Genomic DNA, 23,646 nt, shown 5'->3' with positions numbered 1-23,646 from the left:
TTCTTACACTTCACTGTCCCTGAACCAGGTTCCCTTTGGGCATCAGAGCATCACTAGGGCATCACCCACAGTGTTGTTTAATGAGCATAGGAAACTTCCCGTGCCTTCATTGTCCATATGATGCTCTCCTCCAAAAAGCTGCCTTCCCACACTTTCTACCTCCTCAGTCCAGATTTTCAGGATACCCCTGATATAAGAAAACCTGGATTGCGGGAGGGGGGGGTGTAGCAAGGAGAGCATCGTATGAACCACAGAGAATGAATGGAGGTACAGGAAACTCCCTAGCCATATTAAGTGGCATTATGGATGAGCTCTGGGAGAGTGATGGAGGGAAGAAGGAAGAGTGGTGGAGGGATAGATGGCAGGTGAGAAAAGTACATGCCTGTGAACCTCTTTTGTGCTTTAGGATTGCATCCACTGCCTGCCTATCCTGGTTTATGCTTGATTGGGGCATTTGAAGGCATAAGTATCCCATCCTATATATGAATTTCAGGGTTTTTATCCCCCCCCCCCTTTCTAACCTACCAGGATACTGAAGTTTTAAATTATATTTGTATAAATATTTATTGATTGCTTTTAACTTTATTGTCTTTTACATTGTAAGCCACCTGCATATATTTTATGAATGTGTGGCTCATAAATATTCAAATAAACAAAAAAATTAAAATAAATTGGCTACGTACACATTAGCGACTTAAACCCTAGCAAGGTTGTCTGACCTTCCCAGCTGCATTTCAAGTCATATTTGCACATCACTGGAGGGGTGGGGATATCTTCATCGGATGTGCATTACCTGTTTGGTTTATGTGTGACTGCAGCTTCCCCCTGCAACATGTGCAATGACTGTCTCACATGTGCCCTGCTCAGCTTAACTGCACAGTGAGTATGGCTTACGTTTTTCAACTGGAGGAAGACTGGTTTCTCAAGAAACTGCAGGATAGATATGGACTGTGGCTAATGGCATGTGCACTAGGCTTCAATCACCAGCAGTGGGAGCACACTGGCGCCAAAGCAAATGGTAACAGCCCTCAAGTACAGTTGAAGAACCTGCCCCATTTCTTGTGTTGACGTGAGATTCAGTGCCCCCCTTTTTTTACATGGAACAGGCAGCAAAATGTTGGGCCAGCCAAGTGCAGCCGAATGATGGGATACAGCCATCGGAGACTGGTTCATTAGGGCAAATGGGGCAATGCCCCACCAACCCAACCACACTCTGTCTTCAGCCAGCCCCCACCCAGCCTGCCTGCCTACTTCCACTCAGTCCAGTGGGGGATGGCACTGCCCATCACCTTCCTCATCTCAGTATTCCCCTTGTGGAGCTCAGCAGGGAGAAGGCAGATGGGACAAAGTCGGAATGAGTTGGCTCCGCTGGTCATTGGCTCTGGTGCCCTCTACTGTCAGTCTCCCTGCTTTCTGCCCTACCAGTCCCAGGGTGTAGGTAGGATATCACATTTTGCATGATTTCCCCATGAAAAACTCCCTGCATGCAGAACTTCAGATCCTTTGCTATGGTTAAGCCATCCATCAACAACCCCCACTCCACCCGTTACTTCAGCTTTTTCTCAGAGATTTTGCTTTCCCAACCATGATCGCCTCTGCAAACTTTCTCACTTTTATACCAAGCCTGCCTTACGACAGAATTCCCAAACGTGGTATTCGGCATTGGACAAATTGCCTACCAAGCCTGCAGTGCTGTCATGTGCCTCCTTTACTATCTCTCAAACGGTAGATGTCTCCCTTTGCTTGTGGCTGTGTGATCTGCCTTGCATGTGTGCTAGGCAAACATTGCCAGCCAGTATTAATTTTCCTTTCCCATGCTAACATTCCCATCATGCTTTGTAGAGAAATCCACAGGGGAGAGCAGATAACGTTGAGTACAAGCACAGAGAACAGAGCACCATGAAAGCAACAAATTATAAACTCCACCAAAGAGAGATTCGCGGCGTTTATTTTATTTTAATTTTTTTGCTGTCTCACTCTGCCCCTTCTTCCCCATCAGTAGGATCACAGGCCTGGTACTTTAGTCAAAGCCTGCATCCTTGCCAGCAGGTTCAAGAGAAGCATCTGTGAGCACTAAGTGATTCCTTTCAAGCGGAGATTCTCAGGACGGCGGCAGCAACCGAACGGATTACAGGGGACAAACAGCAGGAGAGAAAAGCCGCTTCACAATAATGCGGCGGAAGACAATGGGGTCGCCGTTCCGGTAGCAAAGCAGTGCACGGGAGGGGATTGCAGTGAAAAGGGAGCCTGGAACTTGCGCACCTTGGGGGGCTGCGAAATTTGGCAGGACGCGTGTTCCTCTTGCTTGTTGCTCTACCAGTCAAACAATGAGGCCAAACCCCACATGTGTAAGGGCTGGTAGTTCGCTGGCGTATATATATATATAACTAAAACAAAAAATAAATAAATCTGCTACCTAATCACACTGCATACAAAATCAGGAGAACAAATGGAGTCTGCGATGCTTCTCTTACCAGTGGGGAGATAATTAAGGATGAATGAAATATTGTTCTGTGGATTTGAAATGAAATTGTTCTTAGGAACAATTCTGTTTGTTTTGTTCGGGGTGAAGTTCCTTCTCCCACCGCTGCCCCCCTTAGGGTTGTCTGCCTATGTGGAGGGGAAGAATTGCATGGCATTTAAATAAATACCCGACATGATGGCAAACTTTATTTGCATAAACACACAAAACAGGTCCTTCCATTATGATTGCAGGAAAGATTTTTGTCTCTGTCCCAATTCAAAATATTGCAGTCAGTCACTGGAATAGGAAGGGAGAATGCATTAGGGATATCCTGCGGGACCACTCAACACCGTCTCAGCACCAATCCCCACCCGAGCTCTGAGCCTTTATCACTTGGGGGGTTCCCCTGCTGTTGCCTCACCCCCCCCCCCAGCATCCAGCCAGTTCATGACATTTAGGCTGCAAGCACAGAACCAATGAAGTGGTAAGGATGCTACTTTGCCTCACCTGTTGCCCTCTAAATTCCCAAACAACCACTTTGAAAATGTACCTAAACATTCCATACTTTTTTTTTTAAGTGAGTTAATATGGATATGACGACTGTGACTATTATTATGTGACCTTTCAGGCCTGTTTTGCGATCCTGTTTGTGGTAGAGTGGGCCCACAAACTGACATTTTGGGTTCCCCTTTCCTTGCAGTATCCGATGATGAGTTGAATGCAGCTGTGCTGCAACAATTTTGCAGCTCTTACAATGCCCACCCCCCCTTTTAAAAATGGGAATCAAATACATTTCCTCAAGGTACTCAAAGGAATTTTGCCAGCTCACAATAACTCTTTAGTGTGTCAGCTTCTGTAAGGCACCTAAACCACCTGGTTCTGTTTTCTACTTTCTTGATATCACTAGGGTGTGCTATAGCTCATGAAATCTCACAGAGGTAGCATTCTTAATAAGCCATTTTTGCCACGTTACCCTGTGCTTTAAATTAGGGGAAATCAACTTCAGTGAACAAATACCCACATCTGACACGACGTGTGTTATCTGGAAAAAGGATATCTGTATTTATTAGTCTACACAGCATTTGTTTTGGAGTTTTCTAAAAATTAAAGCAATTATATATAGCTATAGCATGTTTAAGTGTTCAAAGCACTTTACATACATTATTCTTCCCGGTGCTTTTTTTTCCTAAAAAAATGTTTAGGGGTACTCTCATTTTCCTACTCATATTGAAATACTGCCCCTCAATGAGGCCAAACTTAGATTCACAAAATGTTTAGGGGTATGCGTCCCCCTGCGTACCCCCAGAAAAAACCCCCACTGATTCTTCCTCTCAAAGGCCTTTGACTTTGAAAGAACAGTAGCTTACCTAAGGCCTAGTTCTGACTGAGGGGTATAAGATTATAATAAGTATTTACTATGATATGTATGTCCCACTCCAAGCAGCTCAAACACATATGCTTCTTTTATCCTCTCAGCAGCCCTGTGAGGTAGGATAGGCTGAGAAACAGTGGCTAGTGAGCTTTGTGGCTGAGTGGAGGATTCGAACCCTGGTTTCCCAGGTTCTAGTCCAGCACTCCAACTGGACTACTGCAACTTTGAACTGTAGGTGGGGACTCATATGCTTTTCCATAGGATTTCCTCTCTCTTTAAAATATTATTAATGACCATTTAAATGATTCATCAATTATAAACTTTTCTTCATTTGGGTGGCAGCCCTACTCTACAGATACCCAAGTTCTCTTCTCAAAAAGAACAAATTTCTGGACTTAATATTCATGGGAGAAAGCGCAGAAACCTGCGGACAGTGATGCTAAAACCAAGAGTAAAAGTGTCAAGGGATTATGGGAAAGGAGGAGAACTGCTCCACACCGTCCCTGAGCACAATATTTTTAGCTCGCCGCTTGATTGCTCTGGTATTGTTCCTCCTTGTTCTGTTTTTATTAAGACGCTGCCTTTCAATCTTAATTTATTGGAAAGCTAAAGATGTTTTCTAAAAATAACTTCGGAGCTGCTAAAAAATTCAGCCTTTCACTTGCAAGTTTCTGCCAGCTGGGCCTGTCTTGCTTTAGAACTGACACCCTTGAGATTTACAAATAGGATTTAAGAAGAAAGGGCGGGGGGAGGAATGAGATGGCTTGTGAGCATGACAAACATACATATATATTCCTAAAAAAAACACAACCACACATCCGACTTCAATTTATAAAAATATTGTGCAGAACCATCTTTGCGAAAGACAATTATTTTAATTGTTTCACTGCTGATTATATTTCCCTAACATTTTCTTTGACTGGGTAAAGGGAAAGGGGGGGCGGGGGCAGGGAGAGGCATGTCACAGAATTATAGTTGATTTCAGACTACCCATATTAGGCTTTACATTAATATGGTTTTGCGTATTCAGCAGGCCTTTTCCTTGTTCTGTTACAGTGGAACCTCGGTTTTCGAGCGTCTCGGAAGTCAAACGTTTCGGTTTTTGAACACTTTTCGGAAGTCGAAGGTGCCATGTGACTTCCCTATTGAGTTTTCCCTAAGTACAGTGGTACCTCAGGTTACATACACTGCAGGTTACAGACGCTTCAGGTTACATACTCCGCTAACCCAGAAATAGTACCTCGGGTTAAGAACTTTGCTTCAGGATGAGAACAGAAATCGTACTCCGGTGGCCCGGCGGCAGCAGGAGGCCCCATCAGCTAAAGTGGTGCTTCTGGTTAAGAACAGTTTCAGGTTAAGAACAGACCTCTGGAACGAATTAAGTTTTTAACCCAAGGTACCACTGTAAATGCTTCCGGAAATGCATGCTTCGGTTTTCGAATGTTTTGGAATTCGAACGGTCTTCCAGAACAGATTACGTTCAAAAACCGAGGTCCCACTGCATACGAATGAAGAAGCAGGGCTTAATTTGAGCCCAGGCTTAATTCTGCAGGCACAGTAGCACAGAAAAAATCCCAAACCAGGTCATTGGTTTCTCTAGCCAAGGATTGTCCGCAGCGGTGGCAGTGGACCTCCAAAGATGTTTACTGGACTACAGTTCCCATCATCCCTGACCGCCAGCTGCAATGGCTGGGGCTGATGGAAGCTGGGGGTCCAACATTGTCCAGAGGCCCACAGGTTCCCCATCCTGGGTGTAACACTGACAACTTCTCTCCAGGGATTCAGGCAGGAGTCTCAGCCCCACATGGAAATATGAAAGACTGAATCGGAGATCTTTTGCAGCCAAGTGCATGCTCTAGCAAGGAGCTTCAAGGCCTTCTCCTTAGCCTCAATCTGACCACTGTTTTCAAACCTGCACTGGTGCGTTTGGGTTTCTTAAGATTTCCAGAGCAATGCTGAGTACAGTGCTACTTGCAGCAACATCAAGGAAGCGGAAGAGGAAGAAAGCCGTCCAAGAATTGTGGCAGTGATGCAGCAACCATGGAAAAAATGGTTCTCTCCCTCCACCCACCCCTGATTACTGGGCAATGGTTCAAGTAAGAGTCGGCCATTGGAGGGAACAGCCTCACACCTCTTGGTGCATTGGTGTTCCCGGATATAAAACTAGCACTTCCATCCCAGTTTTTAACATTCCTGTCGCGTCATGGAACTGTGGGTTTCTGATCAATATACCATGTTGCACTAAGTTTCATTCAAACCAGTGTTCGTGGTGTGATGCAAAACCGACCAATGTTGGATGTGTCGCCACCCTTTTCTCACAAGTGTTATTTTGTTCCCCCGACAATTCACCCATGAAAATGTCAGGAAAAAACTGTATGCCGGAATACAGCCCCAGGTTTCATCTCATGGCGTGATCCACAAAAACTGCAAAAAATAAATAAAACAGGGGAAAGCTCCCACAATTTTCTAGGTCAGGGGTCAGCAACCTTTTTCAGCTGTGGGCCAGTCCACCATCCCTCAGACCATGTGGTGGGCCAGACTACAGTGGTACCTCGGATTAAGAACTTAATTCATTCCGGAGGTCCATTATTAACCTGAAACTGTTCTTAACCTGAGGTACTACTTTAGCTGATGGGGCCTCCCGCTGCTGCCGCACCACCACTGCACAATTTCTGTTCTCATCCTGAAGCAAAGTTCTTAACCTGAGGTACTATTTCTGGGTTAGCGGAGTCTGCAACCTGAAGCATCTGTAACCCGAGGTACCACTGTATGTATGTGCGTGTGTGTATATATATACGGGAAGACACCCGAGGACACCAAAACCTGCATTCCTGTACCCGTGAAAACCTACGAAAGCAAATATATATATATATATATATATACGAAAGCATATATATATATATATATATATATATGCAGGTTTTGGTGTCCTCGGGTGTCTTCCCGTGTAAAAGTTGGGGTGTCTAGGCGACGTTTCGACGAGACCTCGTCGAAACGTCGCCTAGACACCCCAACTTTTACACGGGAAGACACCCGAGGACACCAAAACCTGCATTCCTGTACCCGTGAAAATCTACGAAAGCATATATATATATATATATATATATATATGGGGGAATGAACGAATTCCTATGCCCCACAAATAACCCAGAGATGCATTTTAAATAAAAGGACACATTCTACTCATGTAAAAACATGCTGATTCCCAGACCGTCCAGGGGCCACATTTAGCAGGGAATTGGGCCGCATCTGGCCCACGGGCCTTAGGTTGCCTACTAGGTTAATGGGGTTGCAGTAGGATTTTTCCCTGGAAGCAATTAACATGGAAATGAGCACTAAAACATCTGCTGGATTCCACTAGATTTCCACAAGTGGCTTTTACGTTGTGTGAAAGATCAGATAAAACATGGAAATTATCAGGCAAGGAAAAGTTGGGGAAATGGAACAAAGCGATCTCTGAATTCAGCCATATTCTTTTCAGCTTCCCTTCTTGCTACTTGTTAAGCTACTTAATTTCTCAGAAATCTGCTGTAGAGACAATGAAGGTCCCCTGAACACCAGTTAAGTACAGGCGAGTAATGAGAATAAATCATAACCACATACCAATTTCCAGCACTCTTAGATGGAGTTAGACCTTCGTACATAAATATCCGCTGCAGAAATAAATCAGAGACATTAGCAAGAGCCCTGCCATATGAAGCAGCAGCAGAAGTCTTAACAGTTATCAGGCCAGTTAACAGAATAAACCTATTAAATAAATAAATTTGCTCTCCACCAATTTATGTCACCGCTGTACTTAAAAGTGAAACCTTTTAAATGAACAGATTTACTGTGTATGGAGGTCTCCACTGGGCCTGGGTAATTACACAAAGGCAAGGCGTTACTTTTTAAAGTGGATGAATGGGCTGATACTTTTTTGATTTACTGCTAGAAACAGAAAAATGGTAATGGCATGAAATAAGCTTTTGCAAAACCCTTTTGGCAGACGGAAAACGTTTGATTTACCTAGGGCATCCATCAGGTTCTGTATTTTAGATCAAAGCAGATAGATGGCAAGGCAAATGAGTATTATTTTGCATGTGGGGTGGAGAGGCATGTGTGTTACTGCTTCTCTTGCTTCCTGACTGCTTCGACAACAGACACGAATGTGAATGAAGGGAGAGAAGCAGCAAAGTGGGAGGCAGACCCTTGACTGTTGCATCCACTATAGTTGTCATAATCACCATTACCATCATCATATTAATTATAATGTAATGTACCACGTTGAAAGCTCTAGTTTTCAGTGCAAATATCAGCCACCAACAAGAAGGCTCATTGATTCAAAATAGTCTTCTGGGTGCACACCTGGTGGTGACTTTACGGTGACTCTGTAAAGTGCTTAGAGGCAAGACTACTGTAGTTAAGCAGTACAGTGGTACCTCGGGTTAAGTACTTAATTCGTTCCGGAGGTTCGTTCTTAACCTAAAACTGTTCTTAACCTGAAGCACCACTTTAGCTAATGGGGCCTCCTGCTGCTGCCGCACTGCCGGAGCACGATTTCTGTTCTCATCCTGAAGCAAAGTTCTTAACCCGAGGTACTATTTCTGGGTTAGTGGAGTATGTAACCTGAAGCGTATGTAACCCAAGATACCACTGTATATAAATGGTTTAAATCAATAAACACAAGTATCAGTGTTGGATGGGAGGAAAACACCCACACACCTTCTATTTGTCATTGTGTAGCAATATTTTTGCACTTCTACAGATCTAGAAGCAAAACCCTTTGAGATATGAAGGCATGAGGATTTCTGTACTGTACCAGACAGATTTATGTAGTTGAACATACTAATGTCCTTTGACCTGCTTAAAAATAAACATGACCTACCAAATTGTCCTTTTTACGGGTATTTATGGCAGGGGCACTTTGTAAACTTAAGAACTAATTTCCCCCAAAGGAAATCTGCACTCTCAAACCTTGATAAACTGTTGAAAATGCAAAGTGCTACAAAATGTCGTAGTTTCTCTCTCCAGCAGCACCAATCTCTAGCAACATACAAATCTTTTACAGACTGCACTATCTTTAAAGTCAGGTCTTACTAGAAATAGTATCTGTTGCTTCCAATTAAAATAAGTAACCAGGAATATACTGGCAAAAAACCTACATTCTGCATCTGCAAATCCTCAGCGGCAATACACAAACTACAGGACAAATGAAGGCTACCCCATTTTATTGCAGCTCAGAAACCTGCAGACCTGAAACTTTCATCTCTTAGGTTTCTAGTCCTCATGACTAATGTGGCAATAAGGTTAAGAAACCGAGGACAGTATGCTTGAAAAGGCCAAGATAACGAAGCAGTAAGTATTAAGAACCCCACATCTCAGTGCTATTGTCTTAGTCCAGGAGAGCAGGGGTCATGTTGAATACAAGGATCTAGCCTCTGCCTAATGCAAAGGGTGACATCACCACCATAATCCCTTACCTGAGTCCCCCAGATTCAAGCGAGCTGTGCCGTTAGAGATCGTGAACAGCTCAATAGAAAAGCAATTTCAGAATGAAAGGACTAAAATAGAATAATGCAATTATGGTGGGCGCATAAGTAAATTCTGATACATGGAAATGTCCAATTGTGGACCATTAATGATTGAAACAAGAAGATTCCTCATTTCTACTACAGTGGTACCTCGGGTTAAGTACTTAATTCGTTCCAGAGGTCCGTTCTTAACCTGAAACTGTTCTTAACCTGAAGCACCACTTTAGCTAATGGGGCCTCCCGTTGCCACCGCGCTGCTGGAGCACGATTTCTGTTCTCATCCTGAAGCAAAGTTCTTAACCCGAGGTACTATTTCTGGGTTAGCAGAGTCTGTAACCTGAAGCGTATGTAACCTGAAGCATATGTAACCCAAGGTACCAGTGTACTGCTTTGCCTTCAGGTGCAGATATGCCTAAGGCTGTGAAGGAAGGAAGGAAGGAAGGAAGGAAGGAAGGAAGGAAGGAAGGAAGGAAGGAATCTAAATAAATAAATAAATAAATAAATAAATAAATAAATAAATATTGTCCAGTAGCACCTTAGAGACCAAATAAGTTTGTTCTGGGTACTGTATAAGCTTTCGTGTGCATGCACACTTCTTCAGATACACTGTATAGGAATACACAGTTACTTGGGCACAAATTCCATTAAGCTCAACAGAGTTGACACATAAAGGATTGGGCTGTAAAGTCTGCATTGCAAAGCAGAGGGAGATCTTTAAAGATCCTGCTGCGACAGGTTTCCACTCATAAGTGACGACCGGGATGATGATGACGACAACAACAAACAACAACTAGCTTCCAACAAAAAATAGTAAAAACACAATACAACATCAAACACTAGACTTCCCTGAACACGGACTATCCTGCTACCATTTTCAGAGACTGGACAATGAAATGTAGTCTTAAGTCTAGCTATGGAAGCCCCACCCTGGATAAAAAAGAACAAGATTTCATACACTGGCTACAATCAATTCAGAATAAGGAATCTGGGGGTCCCTTTAACCACACGTTCAGGACTGGGGACTCCTCAGTTAGCAAAACCTGTGGTTCTGACCCTTTTCTGTGGAGTGTTAAGTCTGACCCCTCCTTTACCTGGTCCTTTCTCTTTACAGTCTAAGCCCACATTGCTCCAGATAGAAACTGCAGTAACTTTGCAAGCCTGAAATGTGTGCATAAGGACAGATCCTACCAGACAAGAGGCAGCTATCTGACATTTTTAAAAGGGCAAATCGAAAGCAATCAACACCCAACAAAATGCTGTTGCGTAGGCTGGAGTGATAGCTTAGGATACTATAACGAACCTGGCAAGTGCTGTAGTGTTTTAATGTAAATTAACGCAAGATAATCTCTTTGCATATTTAAGCGATGCACTTCAAATTAATTAATACATATTTAAGAGATGTCTCCTTGAACAGCTGTTATTTACTTCCAGAGTTTCCTCCACATTAACATGGCTTGCTTTGTTCTCCTCCGAAGTTATTCATGCTTCTTATGGTTACTTTGAGAACCCGCATGGTGTAAAATTGAGCATTCCTTTCTCCCAAAGAGATGAGCTGCTCTGATAACTTAATATTTTAACATTAAACATTCAAGCAATTTTCCAAAACAGAAAGGTCAAATCCTACTTACAGCATCTGCTTGCAACAGACAAGCAGATGCTTAACGCTACTACACAAATACTTGCAGCGGTGAACATGATAAAGGGGAGGCAATCAATCTTCCCCTGTGGATTTTAAAATCAGATTTACTTTGATGCTAGCCCACTAAATCCCAGAGTTAGTTCCTTTTTTTTTGGTGCCTCATAATTTAAGGCCAAATTATGGGCTTTTCTGCAGCTTCTAAAGTGCTTGGACTTGGTACGTGGAGCTGCAGTAATTAAAGAGAGACGCCATGAAGCTTTTGATGCATGTTCTAAATACTGTGCACATTCAGGAAATGGATGTCCCCCCCTCCCAGGTGCATTGCATTCTTCCTCTTTTGCAGCACACTGGGACATAGTTGCAGCATGTGACGGCTTGTTTTTTTCTACAGATCTGTGTAAAAAACCATACTCTTAAATTTGCATATTTATTCATCCAGTCATTCATTTATTTATATACCACCTTTCTGCCAAGGTGATTTTATTATTTTAAATGACTAAAACAAACGATGTTGAAGAAAATAATAATTTCATAAACTATTTTTTTGATAATTCCATTTTTATTTTTATTTTGAGCCTATGGCCTAGCTAAACTGAAAAGGCCTGTGCCTAAACTTTCATAGTACAGAACTGTACGTAGTGAATGTTCACTCCAAAACCCTGAAATCTATGGTGGCCATTGTATGCATGAAAAGAGAATCGGCTAGGCATGGCAACTGTGATTAATCTTGAACTGTTTCACAGGTAGGTGAAATAGGATATTGGGAGACATTTAATGAATAGGAAAATTAGTCAAAGTCTTAAGAAAGAAAGACACTGATAAATGGTTATATGGAATCACATGATATTATGGTGAAGGCTGATCTGGAGAGTTAAATGTTTTTGACTGGTTCAGGATGGTGACATTGGGGACTCATCTTTGTTGTTGTTTAGTTGTCTTAGTTGTGTTCGAATCTCCGTGACCCAATGAACTAGAGCATGCCTTGGAAACTCTTTCTTCTCAAAGCTTCTCCTTTTTTATGTCCACGGAGTTTTCTTGGCAAAATACTGGAGTAGATTTCCAGTTCCTTCTCCAGGTGGATCACATTTAGTCTAAACTCTCGGCTATGACCTGTCCGTCTTGGGTGGCCATGCATGGCATAACTCATAGCTTCTTGGAGTTATTCAAGCCCCTTTGCCACGACAAGGCAGTGATCCATGAAGGGAGGGGACTCATCTACACAGCTGCAAATAAACATTTTATAAAGAGCAATATACAAATGTGGCACTAGATGGCGACCGTGAGCTATGCAAAATTCAATGTATTTTTCAAAACGTTTTCTAAAAAAGCTTTTTCATAGCATTTTTAAAAATGTGTGTGTAGATTCCACCTGGGTTGCAACTGCAAAGGCTGATGTGATCCTTTGATGGTTGAATAGAAGTCATGTGTATAATCTGGAAGTATATAAGAAACATTGCTTTGGATGTGGTTCTTTGCTACTCCCCCCCCCCCATGTTGTCCCTATGAGCATTTGTATTTCCTCAGGCAGTGGAAGCCCCCAAGGCAGTGCTCCACCGGTGGAGAAGCGGTGCCGGCATTGGCGCTGATTTATGGCGAGATCTTGCTGAAATCTCATGAGATCTCATGGAGTGCAAAACCTCACAAGAGCTCTCACCATAAATTGGTGCTGGTGCTGCTTGTCTGCCAGTGGCGGAGGTGGCAGGCAGCGCAGTGGCAGGCGGCATGGCAGAGCCAAGTGGCAATTTCTGTTTCCCCTTAAGTGGCAAAACAGGCCACATGCCTTCAGACTTGTGCCCTGGGATTCCAAGGAGTTTGTGCTTCAGACCCTGAAATGCCCATTGAGCTCAAGGCAGCATATAAATTCAATACATTAATACATAAGCAAAACAAGTGAATAAGTAAATCTGTGTCAGGTTGATCCCGTGCCGGGATAAGTGACTACTGTCACTTATCACTGAGCCTCAAGGAACATACCAGATTGTAGAATGGCCTGTCTTGAAAACACTCTGAAAGACTGAGCTTAGACATGCATGCATTTATTACACAAGGCTTGCCATATCTCGTGTTGAGCTGTGCATGTGAAACAGCAACCATACAGGGAGGAAAAATATATATGAGACAACATCTCAAGCACACTTTTCACCAAAGACAGTTCACAAATGATTATTTAGCATCTTTTTTATTTATTTATATATTAAAGTATATACTGCCTATATGCCATCCAAGCAGTTTACGAGTATAAACTCAATTGTAAAATCCGTAAGCAATTAAAATTCACAATAAACCAATTCAATCAAAGCAACAAAAGCTTCCATGATTTAGAAAGGCAAGAAAACAAGCCAGTTAAAATTTCTAATAATTAGAACAGTTAAAAAACACATAATTAGATCTCAAGTTCAGGGGAATACCTGCCTAAACAGGTGTGCTCTTCAAGAGCCGGCAGAATGCCAATAATGATGGGGTCTCTTCGCATTTCAACAGGGAGGTCATTTTCTACAAGACTGGTGCTATCGGTGATAAAGCCCACCTCAGTGCTGCACATTCAGCAGAGAGTCATCAAGCGATGAACAATTTAGCTGCACTTCGTATGTTGCAGCTGCAGTATGGGCACAACACTGGGACCCTGGCACAGTTGGCAGTAATTACTGCAAATAACCAGCAATGGTTAAGATGCTGGGCTTCCACATGAGTTTTGTCTGGACACAGCTCCAACGGCACCAGCAATGATTACACTTTGAATTAGATGAGTATAAAGGAGTGAATCAAGTGATCTTATCCCCCCCCCCTTGTTAACGTGCATCACTGCAGTAACACATTATAGCTTCACCTTCCCAGTAATGAATGAATGTGACTTCTAGCAAGTCAGTATTTGTAAAAAGAAACACACACACACATACAAAACCCACCTCACAACTATCACCACTCCTAAACAGTCATTATCGGTGTCTCTTAATGCAGTTTCTAAATGGCTTCCTAGAATGGTGTTTATAACACTTGAAAAACATTATGCTGTTTTATTAGCTGGTGTCTTGGGTTCTAATGGCAGGGAGATCTAAAAGTGTGCCTTTGAAGCTAGTGTTGATTTCATTAGGGGGGAAATGTAGCATGACAAAGGAAACATTTGGACTGCTTTGGGGCAGCAGGGGTGGGTGGAAGATGGGGAGAGACTTCAGACTTAGAACTTCTTTCTGGTCTTACAGCAAAGGTGGCTAACTTGTGGCCCTCAAGATATTGTTAAGACTCTCCCACCAGCCCTAAGCCAGCACAGTCAATGGTCAGGAATGATGGGATTTGGAGTCCAACACAGGATCCCCTTAGAACAAGGTAACCGGTGCTTCAAAAAATTCTGCAACATTCTGTCACATGGAAGATGGAGCAGGACCCAAACCAAAGGCTTCAAGTTACAAGATAAGGTGTTGGGACTAAAGGATACATAGTGGCATAAGGGCTGTGTATGATTACCATAGGATCTAACAATGTCACACTCTCAGTTCAGCAGCGTAATCCATGAACCGCTTCACACGATCCGGGTCAATGTTATTTGCCCAATAACTTTCTTTCTTGAAATAAGAACCAACAATCAAGGCATTTGCACCCAAGTAGTTCTTCAAGTTTTCCAGAGTCACTCCAGATCCAACCAACACTGGTATCTTCACAGCACATCCAACTTCTGGAGAAAATTAAGTAGGGAAACTGATTTAAAAATCCCTATAAATGAAAGCAAGTTGTGGCAATGGCCACATACGGTGGAGGCTGGGTATTACATACTTATTTAAAGTGTGTATTTCAATTCACAGCTTCACATACTTCTAAGGTTTAAGAGACATAGGTCCAGTTCAAATGTATTTATCATACATCTTCTTAAGAAATGCATGAGGCGTTTGCCCACATGCTACATCCTGCTGCCATTCCGTCCTTCCTTGGACCTTTGGAGCAATCAATCACAATTGCCTATGACTTCCAAACCACTAAACTGTGGTTCCTGGGACAAACAAAAACAAAAACCAAACAGAATCTTAAACCAACTTCACTACGTGGTTTAAGATTCTGACTTGTTGGGTTTCCTGACCACTATGTTGTGATTAACCCAGAAAATCTTCATATGGCCATGGTTTCCTGTAACATCCAAATTGGGGAATGGGAAGCACAAGGACAGGGTTTGTGGCAGGCACAGTCTATTAAGCGGAATGTGTACATTCAAACCAGGACATAGAAGAGCGTTCTAAGGAAAGTCCTTCTCTATTATGCACTCAGAACACAAGGAATAAAGCACTAGGGGGAGCTTTTGAATGAACAACGCCTATCCACCATCCATGACTCACTGTGTCCTCACTTCAGCTGCTCTGACAGCAAACAATATTTGGTTTCTCTAGGCATAAATACCAGGATGCACTAGGGCTTTTGACCTTGCTTCATCAATAGCAAGGTCTCTCAAGTAGCCCAGTGCTAGAGAAAGAGATCCAGTCCAAGGGCCAGACCCAGAAGTGGCCAACCCTCCATAGGCTGTCCACCTGCCATGTCAAGGGATGCAAAGCTCAAGCTTCTTCCTTGGCATACTCTGATTGAGTTCCAGCTATGGCTGCAGAGAAAGAATCTGGACTACACTCTAAAGTGTGCTCCAATTTATTCCTTTGCAGCCAAGTGGTTGTTGTTTTAAGGTACCTTTTTCTGCTGCCGTGCAGGACGGCAGAAAAACATCAAATTGGGAGCATACATATGAGTTTTTCTGTGCAGACTCAGGGTGAACCTGTCAGCACCCAACGTTACATGATGTCAAGCATGCAAAAGATGGCTGTAGTTCACTCAAAACAGCCAGGGAGACCAACCTACAAGGCCTGGTGGACCTAATTAAGCCCATGGGCTGAAGATTACTCCTCACTCCTATGAGCAGTCTTTAGCAGAGCTGAGTCCCTCTGCACTCTGCCTCTTGCTCAGGCATAGCAAACTTGGCCTTCCAGATGTTTTAAGACTACAATTCCCATCATTCCTGACCACTGGTCCTGTTAGCTAGGGATGATGGGAGTTGTAGTCCCAAAACATCTGGAGGGCTGAGTTTGCCTATGCCTGCTCTTGCTGGCCTGCTCCATTACTTCTGCCTTTCTCTATTCCTGGGCTGACTTGTTAAGTGTTAACATTCCTCTTTATATCAAGATGTATTCAGTAACCACTGCACCATACGAAATGCTGTCATTAAACTGCCGTGTAGCGCACTGTATTTTTTTTTTAATTGCTCCATTAATTCGAAAGAGCCAGCAAACACAGCAACAAGGCATACAACTCCCACTTCCTATGACCAACATCAAAAAAAGAGAAGCATAGCAATGCTGGAAGCAAATGTGATATAATCTCACTCTCCTCCCTTTTCAGTTCAGCTTTCAAAGAGACAAGTGATCAGATCAAAACACAAATTGGCTTAAGCTGTCAATGGGTTTATTTTGTAATATGATGAAAGGAATCCAATTGTGTCTACACTTAAGCAGCAGCAGGGTTCCAGTGGCAGAGACAGGCTCAATTTGCTGTCATAGATCTCCATTAGAAGATAGACAAGCACTCTCTCCCTATCTCTGTCTGTCTGTCTGTCTGTCTGTCTGTCTGTCTGTTGTCTCTCTCACACACACACACACACACACAAAAACAAAGCTTGTTTGCTTCGTTTTCACCATTCAGAATTGCTGCACTAGAATCAGCTATGCTAGCTACCTGTGAGGCCACACGTGCCACTGAGTAAACACTCAGGAGCAATTATAGCAAAGAATCCACACCCCGTGTAGGTGTGTCGCAGAAACCTCTGATGTATTGTTTTCCTGGAATCACAGAATTGTAGAGTTGGAAGGTACCCCAAGGGTCATCTAGTCCAACCCTCTGCAATGCATGAATCCTGTCCACAGCTGTTCTTGGGCGGGCTCGAAATACCAGCCTTCTGGCTAACAGCCAGACACATTGATCCATTGCGCCACCTGGGTCATCCCTTCCATTATCCCCCTTCAAAAGAGAAGTAAAAAACTGTTGGCGTTGATTATATTCTGTGCTTGAAACATCTGAACTATGCCAAGGAAATAACAACAACAATAATAATAATCCCCCATTTGAAGAAATCGTGCCTGTTAGACAATATTACAGATGACATTCCTTGAACGCCACCCTGTAGCATTTCACAGCATTTCTAACACTTTAGATGGTAAAAGGCAACTAGGTTAAGAAAGTAGACAGTAAGTTGGCCAAGACGACATTTCTGTAGCTACTGTGAGTCCAAAAAAGCTTGGTTTGGTTTTGGAGACATCAGGCTATTTTGCACCACTTTTAACAGTCATGGCTTCCACCAAAGGGTCCTGGTGACTAGCTTGTAAAGCAGGCATCCCCAAACTCAGCCCTCCAGATGTTTTGGGACTACAACTCCCATCATCCCCAACCACTGGTCCTGTTAGCTAGGGATGATGGGAGTTGCAGTCCCAAAACATCTGAAGGGCCGAGTTTGGGGGTGCCTGTTGTAAAGGGTGCTGACCACACAAAGCTTCAGTCCCCAGGATTCTCTGTGGTGGTTAAAGCGGCATAAGAGTTACTTAAATGTATGGTGTAGATATAAACTTATTAAAGCGGAAAGTGGCTTAAACTGAAGCTGAGAAGATTTGAGCTATATAGAAGGAAGAATGCGGCAGAGCACTGGAGCACTAGAATGTATTGCCTAAAGTGGTGGCAGTATGACTCTGAACACCAGCTGCTGGGAATGAACCGCAGGTGAGCACAATGCTATCATCCTCATGCACAGCTTGCAGGCTTCTCAATAGGGCATCTGGTTGGCCACTGTGAGAACAGGATACTGGACCAGATGGCCCATTAGCCTGATCCAGAAGGCTCTTCTGATGTTGTTGTTTTTAAATCAGTGGGAGTCTTGAAGAGCAGATTGGATAAATGGCTGGATTAGTTTGGTTGGATCTTGCCCTTGGTGGCAGAGTTGGCTAGACAGCCTTCTTAAAGGAACAAGTGCCCATTTCAGAAGACCGGAGACCTTTGACAAAGAATGATATATATAGGACTCTTCCTTATTTCAAGAGGTTGTCATTGCTGACTTGTGAATCAATGAACTAATCAGAGATCAAAACAGACTATTTTGCCTATTTGAAGTAAGGACATCAGGGATAGCATCTTTGCCCGCAAACCTATCAGGCACTTAATTGCTCCAGCTACTTTCTCCTAGGACATACATCAAGCATTTGGGAACCAGCTAGCAAAATCAAACTCCCACTGGTGTCCAGTCACTATTATTTATACTCCACTCTGTCAGATGTTGTTCTTCCTGCTGGAATGTCAGACCCAAGTGCAATCTCCTATTTCTTGCCATGTTAAGAGTTATGTTTTTAATTTACCTTCATTAGAAATAACCTTTTAAGAAAGGTTATGAAGAATGTCATCATTCATGAGCAACAGCTATCAAAAAGCAAGACTTTCCATCTTTTCTTTTTTTTAATTAAGAGAAATGAGAAATATGTATGTACATATCCACTTTCCTGGCTAGCTGCTTAATACGACAGCTACTTATACCTGACAGGAACTGAAACATTTGCCACAACTGGCTAGAGAAAGGATACTACTGGTAACATATACCCTTTACATTGGAGAAAATGATGTCCAATTGCATTATACTATGTAAGAGCTAAAACAATGGACACATGTCATGTTTGAAACAAACAAATCTGCACGCACTGATAAAAAAAAACAATACAATGTACGTAAGCAAGCAATATCTCAATAGAATTTTGTGTCATGTTTGGTTTTCCAGGGTTCATCCGAGTTCATAATCTGGCAAGGGGAACACTATCTCTCTAGCAATAGTGAATCTGTATACTTCATGTGCCTTTGCAGGCTTCTTGGCGGCTGATCCCAGATTTTGGGACCCCCTTCCCAGAGAAGCTAGACTGGGCTCCCTTCATCTCGTTCTTCCACTGGCAGCTAAAGATTGTTTTATTCCAACAGGCCTTTCAGAACTAACTTTTCTTCCTCTTCTTCCAGGAAAGGGCTTTTACTAGCACTATGATGTTTTTATTCTTTTCATTATCTATATTTTAATAATTTGTTTTTACAATGTTTCAATTCCATTGTAGTTTAATTTTTAATGATGCTCTTTGGTGTGCTTTTTCAGCTTTTTGCATTTTGTGCGCTCTATTTTATCTGTAAGCTGCCTTGAGTCTGGGGGAAAGGCAGGACATAAGTAAATACAATAAATATAATCGTCATAATCATACCACCTTCCAGTTCTTTGGGATCTGCCTCCAATCCAGTGGCAGCTCCAGTCAATATGACCCCGTCAGCCAGAAAGAATTCAGCAGCCTTGGCCGTCTCTGCTACACTGACATCAGCTGTCAGAGCGTGAGAACTGCCAACAACAGAAACCCAACCTGTTTACTTTTGGTAGCCATACCAAGTTATTGAAGCTCCCCCACCACCACCACCATGAAGTGGAGGGCCAGCTTTCCAGCACCATCATAATGTAATAAATCAAGGAAGTGAGCAAATCACTCTCAAGTGACATTCCACGCTCACATCAGTGTAGCTGGTGTTCAGGTATTCAGTCTCTCCAGATGTAATTCTATAGCAAATCTTTTTAGTCCACACATTCCCAGATTATATCCCAGAATGCTTAAGGACTTAAGAAGAGCCTGCTGGATGAAGCATTAATTTTTAATGCAAGTTGCATTAGGGCCACTCTGTGAGAAATACAATTATTCAACAAGTAACAAATGTAATTACTATTGTTAATCATAACAGTGGCCCATCTAGTCCAGCATCGTGGCAAGTACAACCTGAGCACTGTGCATTCCTCCAAGTGGTAAAATCTTCCAAATTCTCACTACTTTAAAAGGCTAAGTTGGGAGTGAGAATATTTGTAGCTGCAGTAACAGAGCCATTGGTCTATTGGTGGAAGACTCAGTTGTAAAACTTAGGGCTTCTGTCACTTGTGAGTGGTAACCATACAAATTTAATGCAGGCGAAAGCCGACTCACTGACAGCGCATGTTTGGCAAGTATAGGTTTCTAACACATTTTGGCGTGAACCCTAATTACCTGTGTTTCTTTTTAACGTCAGCAAAAACCTGAATGTGTTCTGCTCCAATTTGCTTCCGGTATCTGAGCAAGTTGCCAGCACAGGCATTCAGAATCCCTTCATCTGCCACGTGAGAAAAAACAAAGCCTTCCGCTCGAATGAAGTCAAGACCTGCAAATGACAAGAATACTGTGATAAAGCTGACTGAGGGCCAGGCAGGAACTGTAAATCACGGTCACTTACCAGATGTATCCCAGCACGAAATGGGATACATTACGAAAGGTCAGTGGTCCATTAGCACACAGAGTGTGTACACAGGAGATCCAAAATTAAATCACCGCTCGGCTGTGATGTTTGCTAGGTGACTGTTTGCAACTCGCTGTGTCTTGGAACATTGATGCCCTGATTTGATCCCCTATTACAATTCATTGATTCGTAAGTCATCAAGTACAGTACCTTGGAAAAAGCAAGAACCTTAATCAAAGGTCTCTTCATCAAGTGGCTGCGCATTTTAGGTCTTCTGGGATGGACCCCAGTTCCCTTAAGAACAGGGTGCTCAACATCAGGTCTAGGGCTAAAATGCAGCCTTCCAGGACCCCTTTTTTGCCTCTCAGAACTGTCTCCAGGCCACACCCCTCAGTAGCCCTGCTTTGTGTGGCAGGAATGTGTCACTGACTTCTGATCATGCCCCCTTTCTTGCCTGAATGGAGGGCAGAGAGGGGTGTAAAGGGAAAAATTTACATCTCTTGCTTCTACCTTTGCCTTTGGCCCTACCAAATATGCGACACTGGTCTGTGGTCCCTGAAAGGTGATCTAGAAGGAAATGCGGCCCTTGGGCTGGAAAGGGTTTCCCGCTCTTGCCTAGTCAATTCTGCCTCCCAGAACTAGATGCGATTAAATTAATCCAACCATTTAGCCGATGCACTCCTCTAACAGTGTGTACTAAGGATAATATGGGTGCTAGTTCTGCAGCTCTGTTTCTGCCTCTAGAAAAGACAATTCCACCATCAGTCACTGTGATGCCAGGTTCTCCCTTAAAGTCATGGATTTTGCCCTGAAATCTAAGGAACTATTTTATACAAGAATCAAAACTATTGGTTCCTTTGCCCAGTATCATCCAATCCGATTGGCAGTGCCCCTCTAAGGTTTCAGACAAATGACTTCCCCCAGTCTTGTTACCAGATCTTTAACGGAACATAAAATCTGGGACTTTCTACACACACACACACACACACAGCTTTACCTGTCCAGAGTAAAGCAATAATGTTTGCAATAAGTTACAAGAACCAGAAGGGGTCGATGAAGGCAACTTGTTGTTCCCTTCTTCAGTAAAAACTTGCTACTTCCTTCCTGCTTCTTCTTCAGTGTTACGACATTTTGTTTTTGTCATTAACCTCATGACTCTGTGATGGCCACATGTAAGCTTGTAAATGAAAATGGCTTTGCTTGCCTTAAAGGTAAAGGTACCCTTGACCGTTAGGTCCAGTTGTGGCCGACTCTGGGGTTGCAGCACTCATCTCGCTTTATTGGCCGAGGGAGCCGGCATACAGCTTCTGGGCCATGTGGCTGGCATGACAAAGCCGCTTCTGGCAAACCAGAGCAGCGCACGGAAATGCCGTTTACCTTCCCGCCGGAGTGGTACCTATTTATCTACTTGCACTTTGACGTGCTTTCAAACTGCTTGCTTGCCTTAGGCTTCCTGAATTCTTTCAGCCCATATATACCAGTATTTCTGCACTCCACTGCAATATATAGACAGAACTCTTACAATACCACTAAAAAAATAGAAATCTTGGCTTATGGGGATCAAATCCGTGATTTGGGGGGGTATTATTAGCACCACGAAGGGACGCGGGTGGCGCTGTGGGTAAAAGCCTCAGTGCCTAGGGCTTGCCGATCGAAAGGTCGCCGGTTCGAATACCCGCGGCGGGGTGTGCTCCCGTTGCTCGGTCCCAGCGCCTGCCAACCTAGCAGTTCGAAAGCACTCCCGGGTGCAAGTAGATAAATAGGGACCGCTTTCTAGTGGGAAAGTAAACGGCGTTTCCGTGTGCGGCTCTGGCTCACCAGAGCAGCGATGTCACGCTGGCCACGTAACCCGGAAGTGTCTTCGGACAGCGCTGGCCCCCGGCCTCTTGAGTGAGATGGGCGCACAACCCCAGAGTCTGGCAAGACTGGCCCGTACGGGCAGGGGTACCTTTACCTTTACCTTTATTAGCACCACGCTCCAGTCAGGTGTGCAGAATTGTAGCAGGCAAGCTAGGAGGGCACAGAAAGCAAAGGGCCAGGGTTTAACTTTCATGTAATGAATGCTAATTATTACATCAGATACTAAAAAATACAATGAGGTCTCAGGTGGGGTCAATCTAACCCAGACTTGTGGACTGAGTGTTCCCAAATGTTATCAAGAGGATGGGAAAATGATAGCTGCAGTGTAGGCAGCGCCTGTATCTTTATTGCCGCCATAAATGTTCCAGAGACCCAATAATATGCATCATTCTGTGCAGCCTCAAACAGATGTAGTTAATTAAATCAGGATCTACGCACAGGAAATTAGGCACTACTGAAGAACACATGGTACACCTGTTAATAATGAAGCAGTTGTGAACAAAGCTTGGTGAGCTGTTTCAGACATGGGAGAACTCTTGCCATTCTCCCTCAGAAAGGAATAATCAAGATGGCATGCAGCTTTTGCCAAGACAATGACATAAATTGCTTTTGGATGTTAAAAAAAAGAAAGATGTTCTGCCATAAAGCAATGCCTCAAATAAAAAAACCCCAGACAATAATGCTGAACTCTTTAGCAGAGATGTAAGATTAACTTTGTAGAGTCAGTAGGTGAGGATAAGTAAGAGTCAGGGTCTTTTCTGTGCCGGCCCCCAAACTGTGGGACTTGCTCCCCCTAGGGGTGCATTTGGCCCACCACTGCAAACCTGAGGCCATTAAAACTAAAAAAAACCCCATATATTTGGGGCTTTTGTTCTTGGAGATCTGTATGATGACAGATAGCTTCATGATTGCAGGATTTTTGTATTGTTTTATTTAATTGGCCTTTTAAAAAATGATTGCTAATGCTGCTGTTGTTTTGTTTTGGGGTGTGTGTGTGTGTGTGTGTGTGTGTTGTGTTTCTACACTATGAAAACTGCCTTGAGTGGCCAAAGTCCCAAAAGGCAGCCTTTAAGTAACTGTATAAATGAGTAAAATAAACATTGATCCCTCAAAGTGGATGCTGGCTCTTAGATGTTAATTTTGTGTGAAGTATCCATTCTTATTTCTTCACAGCATCCTTACACCCTTATTTTTCTTCCATCAACCTCCTTCAGATCAGCTTTTGCACAGATTTTATTTTATTTTATTTTATTTTATTAGGAGCAGGGGTACAATGTATTTGTATGTCTAGGATCACCATCAACAGCCCTAGAAGAATCCAATAGTTGAGAAACAGAATGTGTGTGTAATCTAGAAATACTCTGTATTGCTTTTAAATGTTCATGGTGTTTTTACATAGCTCTGACCTTTTTAAGAGGGCTGCATATGAATAATTTTTAAAATAAAAAAAAATAAAAGCACATGAAGACTAGATGCAACTATGGAAAGGCACTGGGAGTCTGTTTCGTACCAAACA

The 23,646-nt window shown here is 43.1% G+C and overlaps 1 protein-coding gene across 15 annotated transcripts in view; it reads right to left on the bottom strand.

Moving 5' to 3' along the window:
- Window positions 1–2,648: 2,648 nt before the first annotated feature.
- Window positions 2,649–23,646, bottom strand: part of LOC114602274 (uncharacterized protein F13E9.13, mitochondrial-like) — a 36,217-nt gene continuing 15,219 nt past the window's right edge. For 10 of the 15 annotated variants that reach the window (XM_028740276.2, XM_028740282.2, XM_077931502.1 and 7 more), the window contains 3 exons: window positions 20,045–20,195; window positions 19,229–19,356; window positions 13,006–14,655 (listed from right to left, as the gene is read on the bottom strand). In XM_028740276.2, the coding sequence (XP_028596109.2) occupies window positions 14,465–14,655; window positions 19,229–19,356; window positions 20,045–20,195 (470 nt within the window). In that variant the 3' untranslated portion in view covers window positions 13,006–14,464. Of the gene's footprint in view, window positions 2,762–7,439; window positions 7,490–11,528; window positions 12,419–13,005; window positions 14,656–16,398; window positions 16,968–19,228; window positions 19,357–20,044; window positions 20,196–23,646 lie in introns of those variants that run through there. The other 5 variants (XM_077931497.1, XM_077931496.1, XM_077931498.1 and 2 more) reach the window with 5 other exon arrangements.

The sequence above is a fragment of the Podarcis muralis genome, chromosome 7, assembly GCF_964188315.1.
Source record: "Podarcis muralis chromosome 7, rPodMur119.hap1.1, whole genome shotgun sequence".
Classification (NCBI taxonomy): Eukaryota; Metazoa; Chordata; class Lepidosauria; order Squamata; family Lacertidae; genus Podarcis; species Podarcis muralis.
This window is presented reverse-complemented; position numbering and strand designations above follow the sequence as displayed.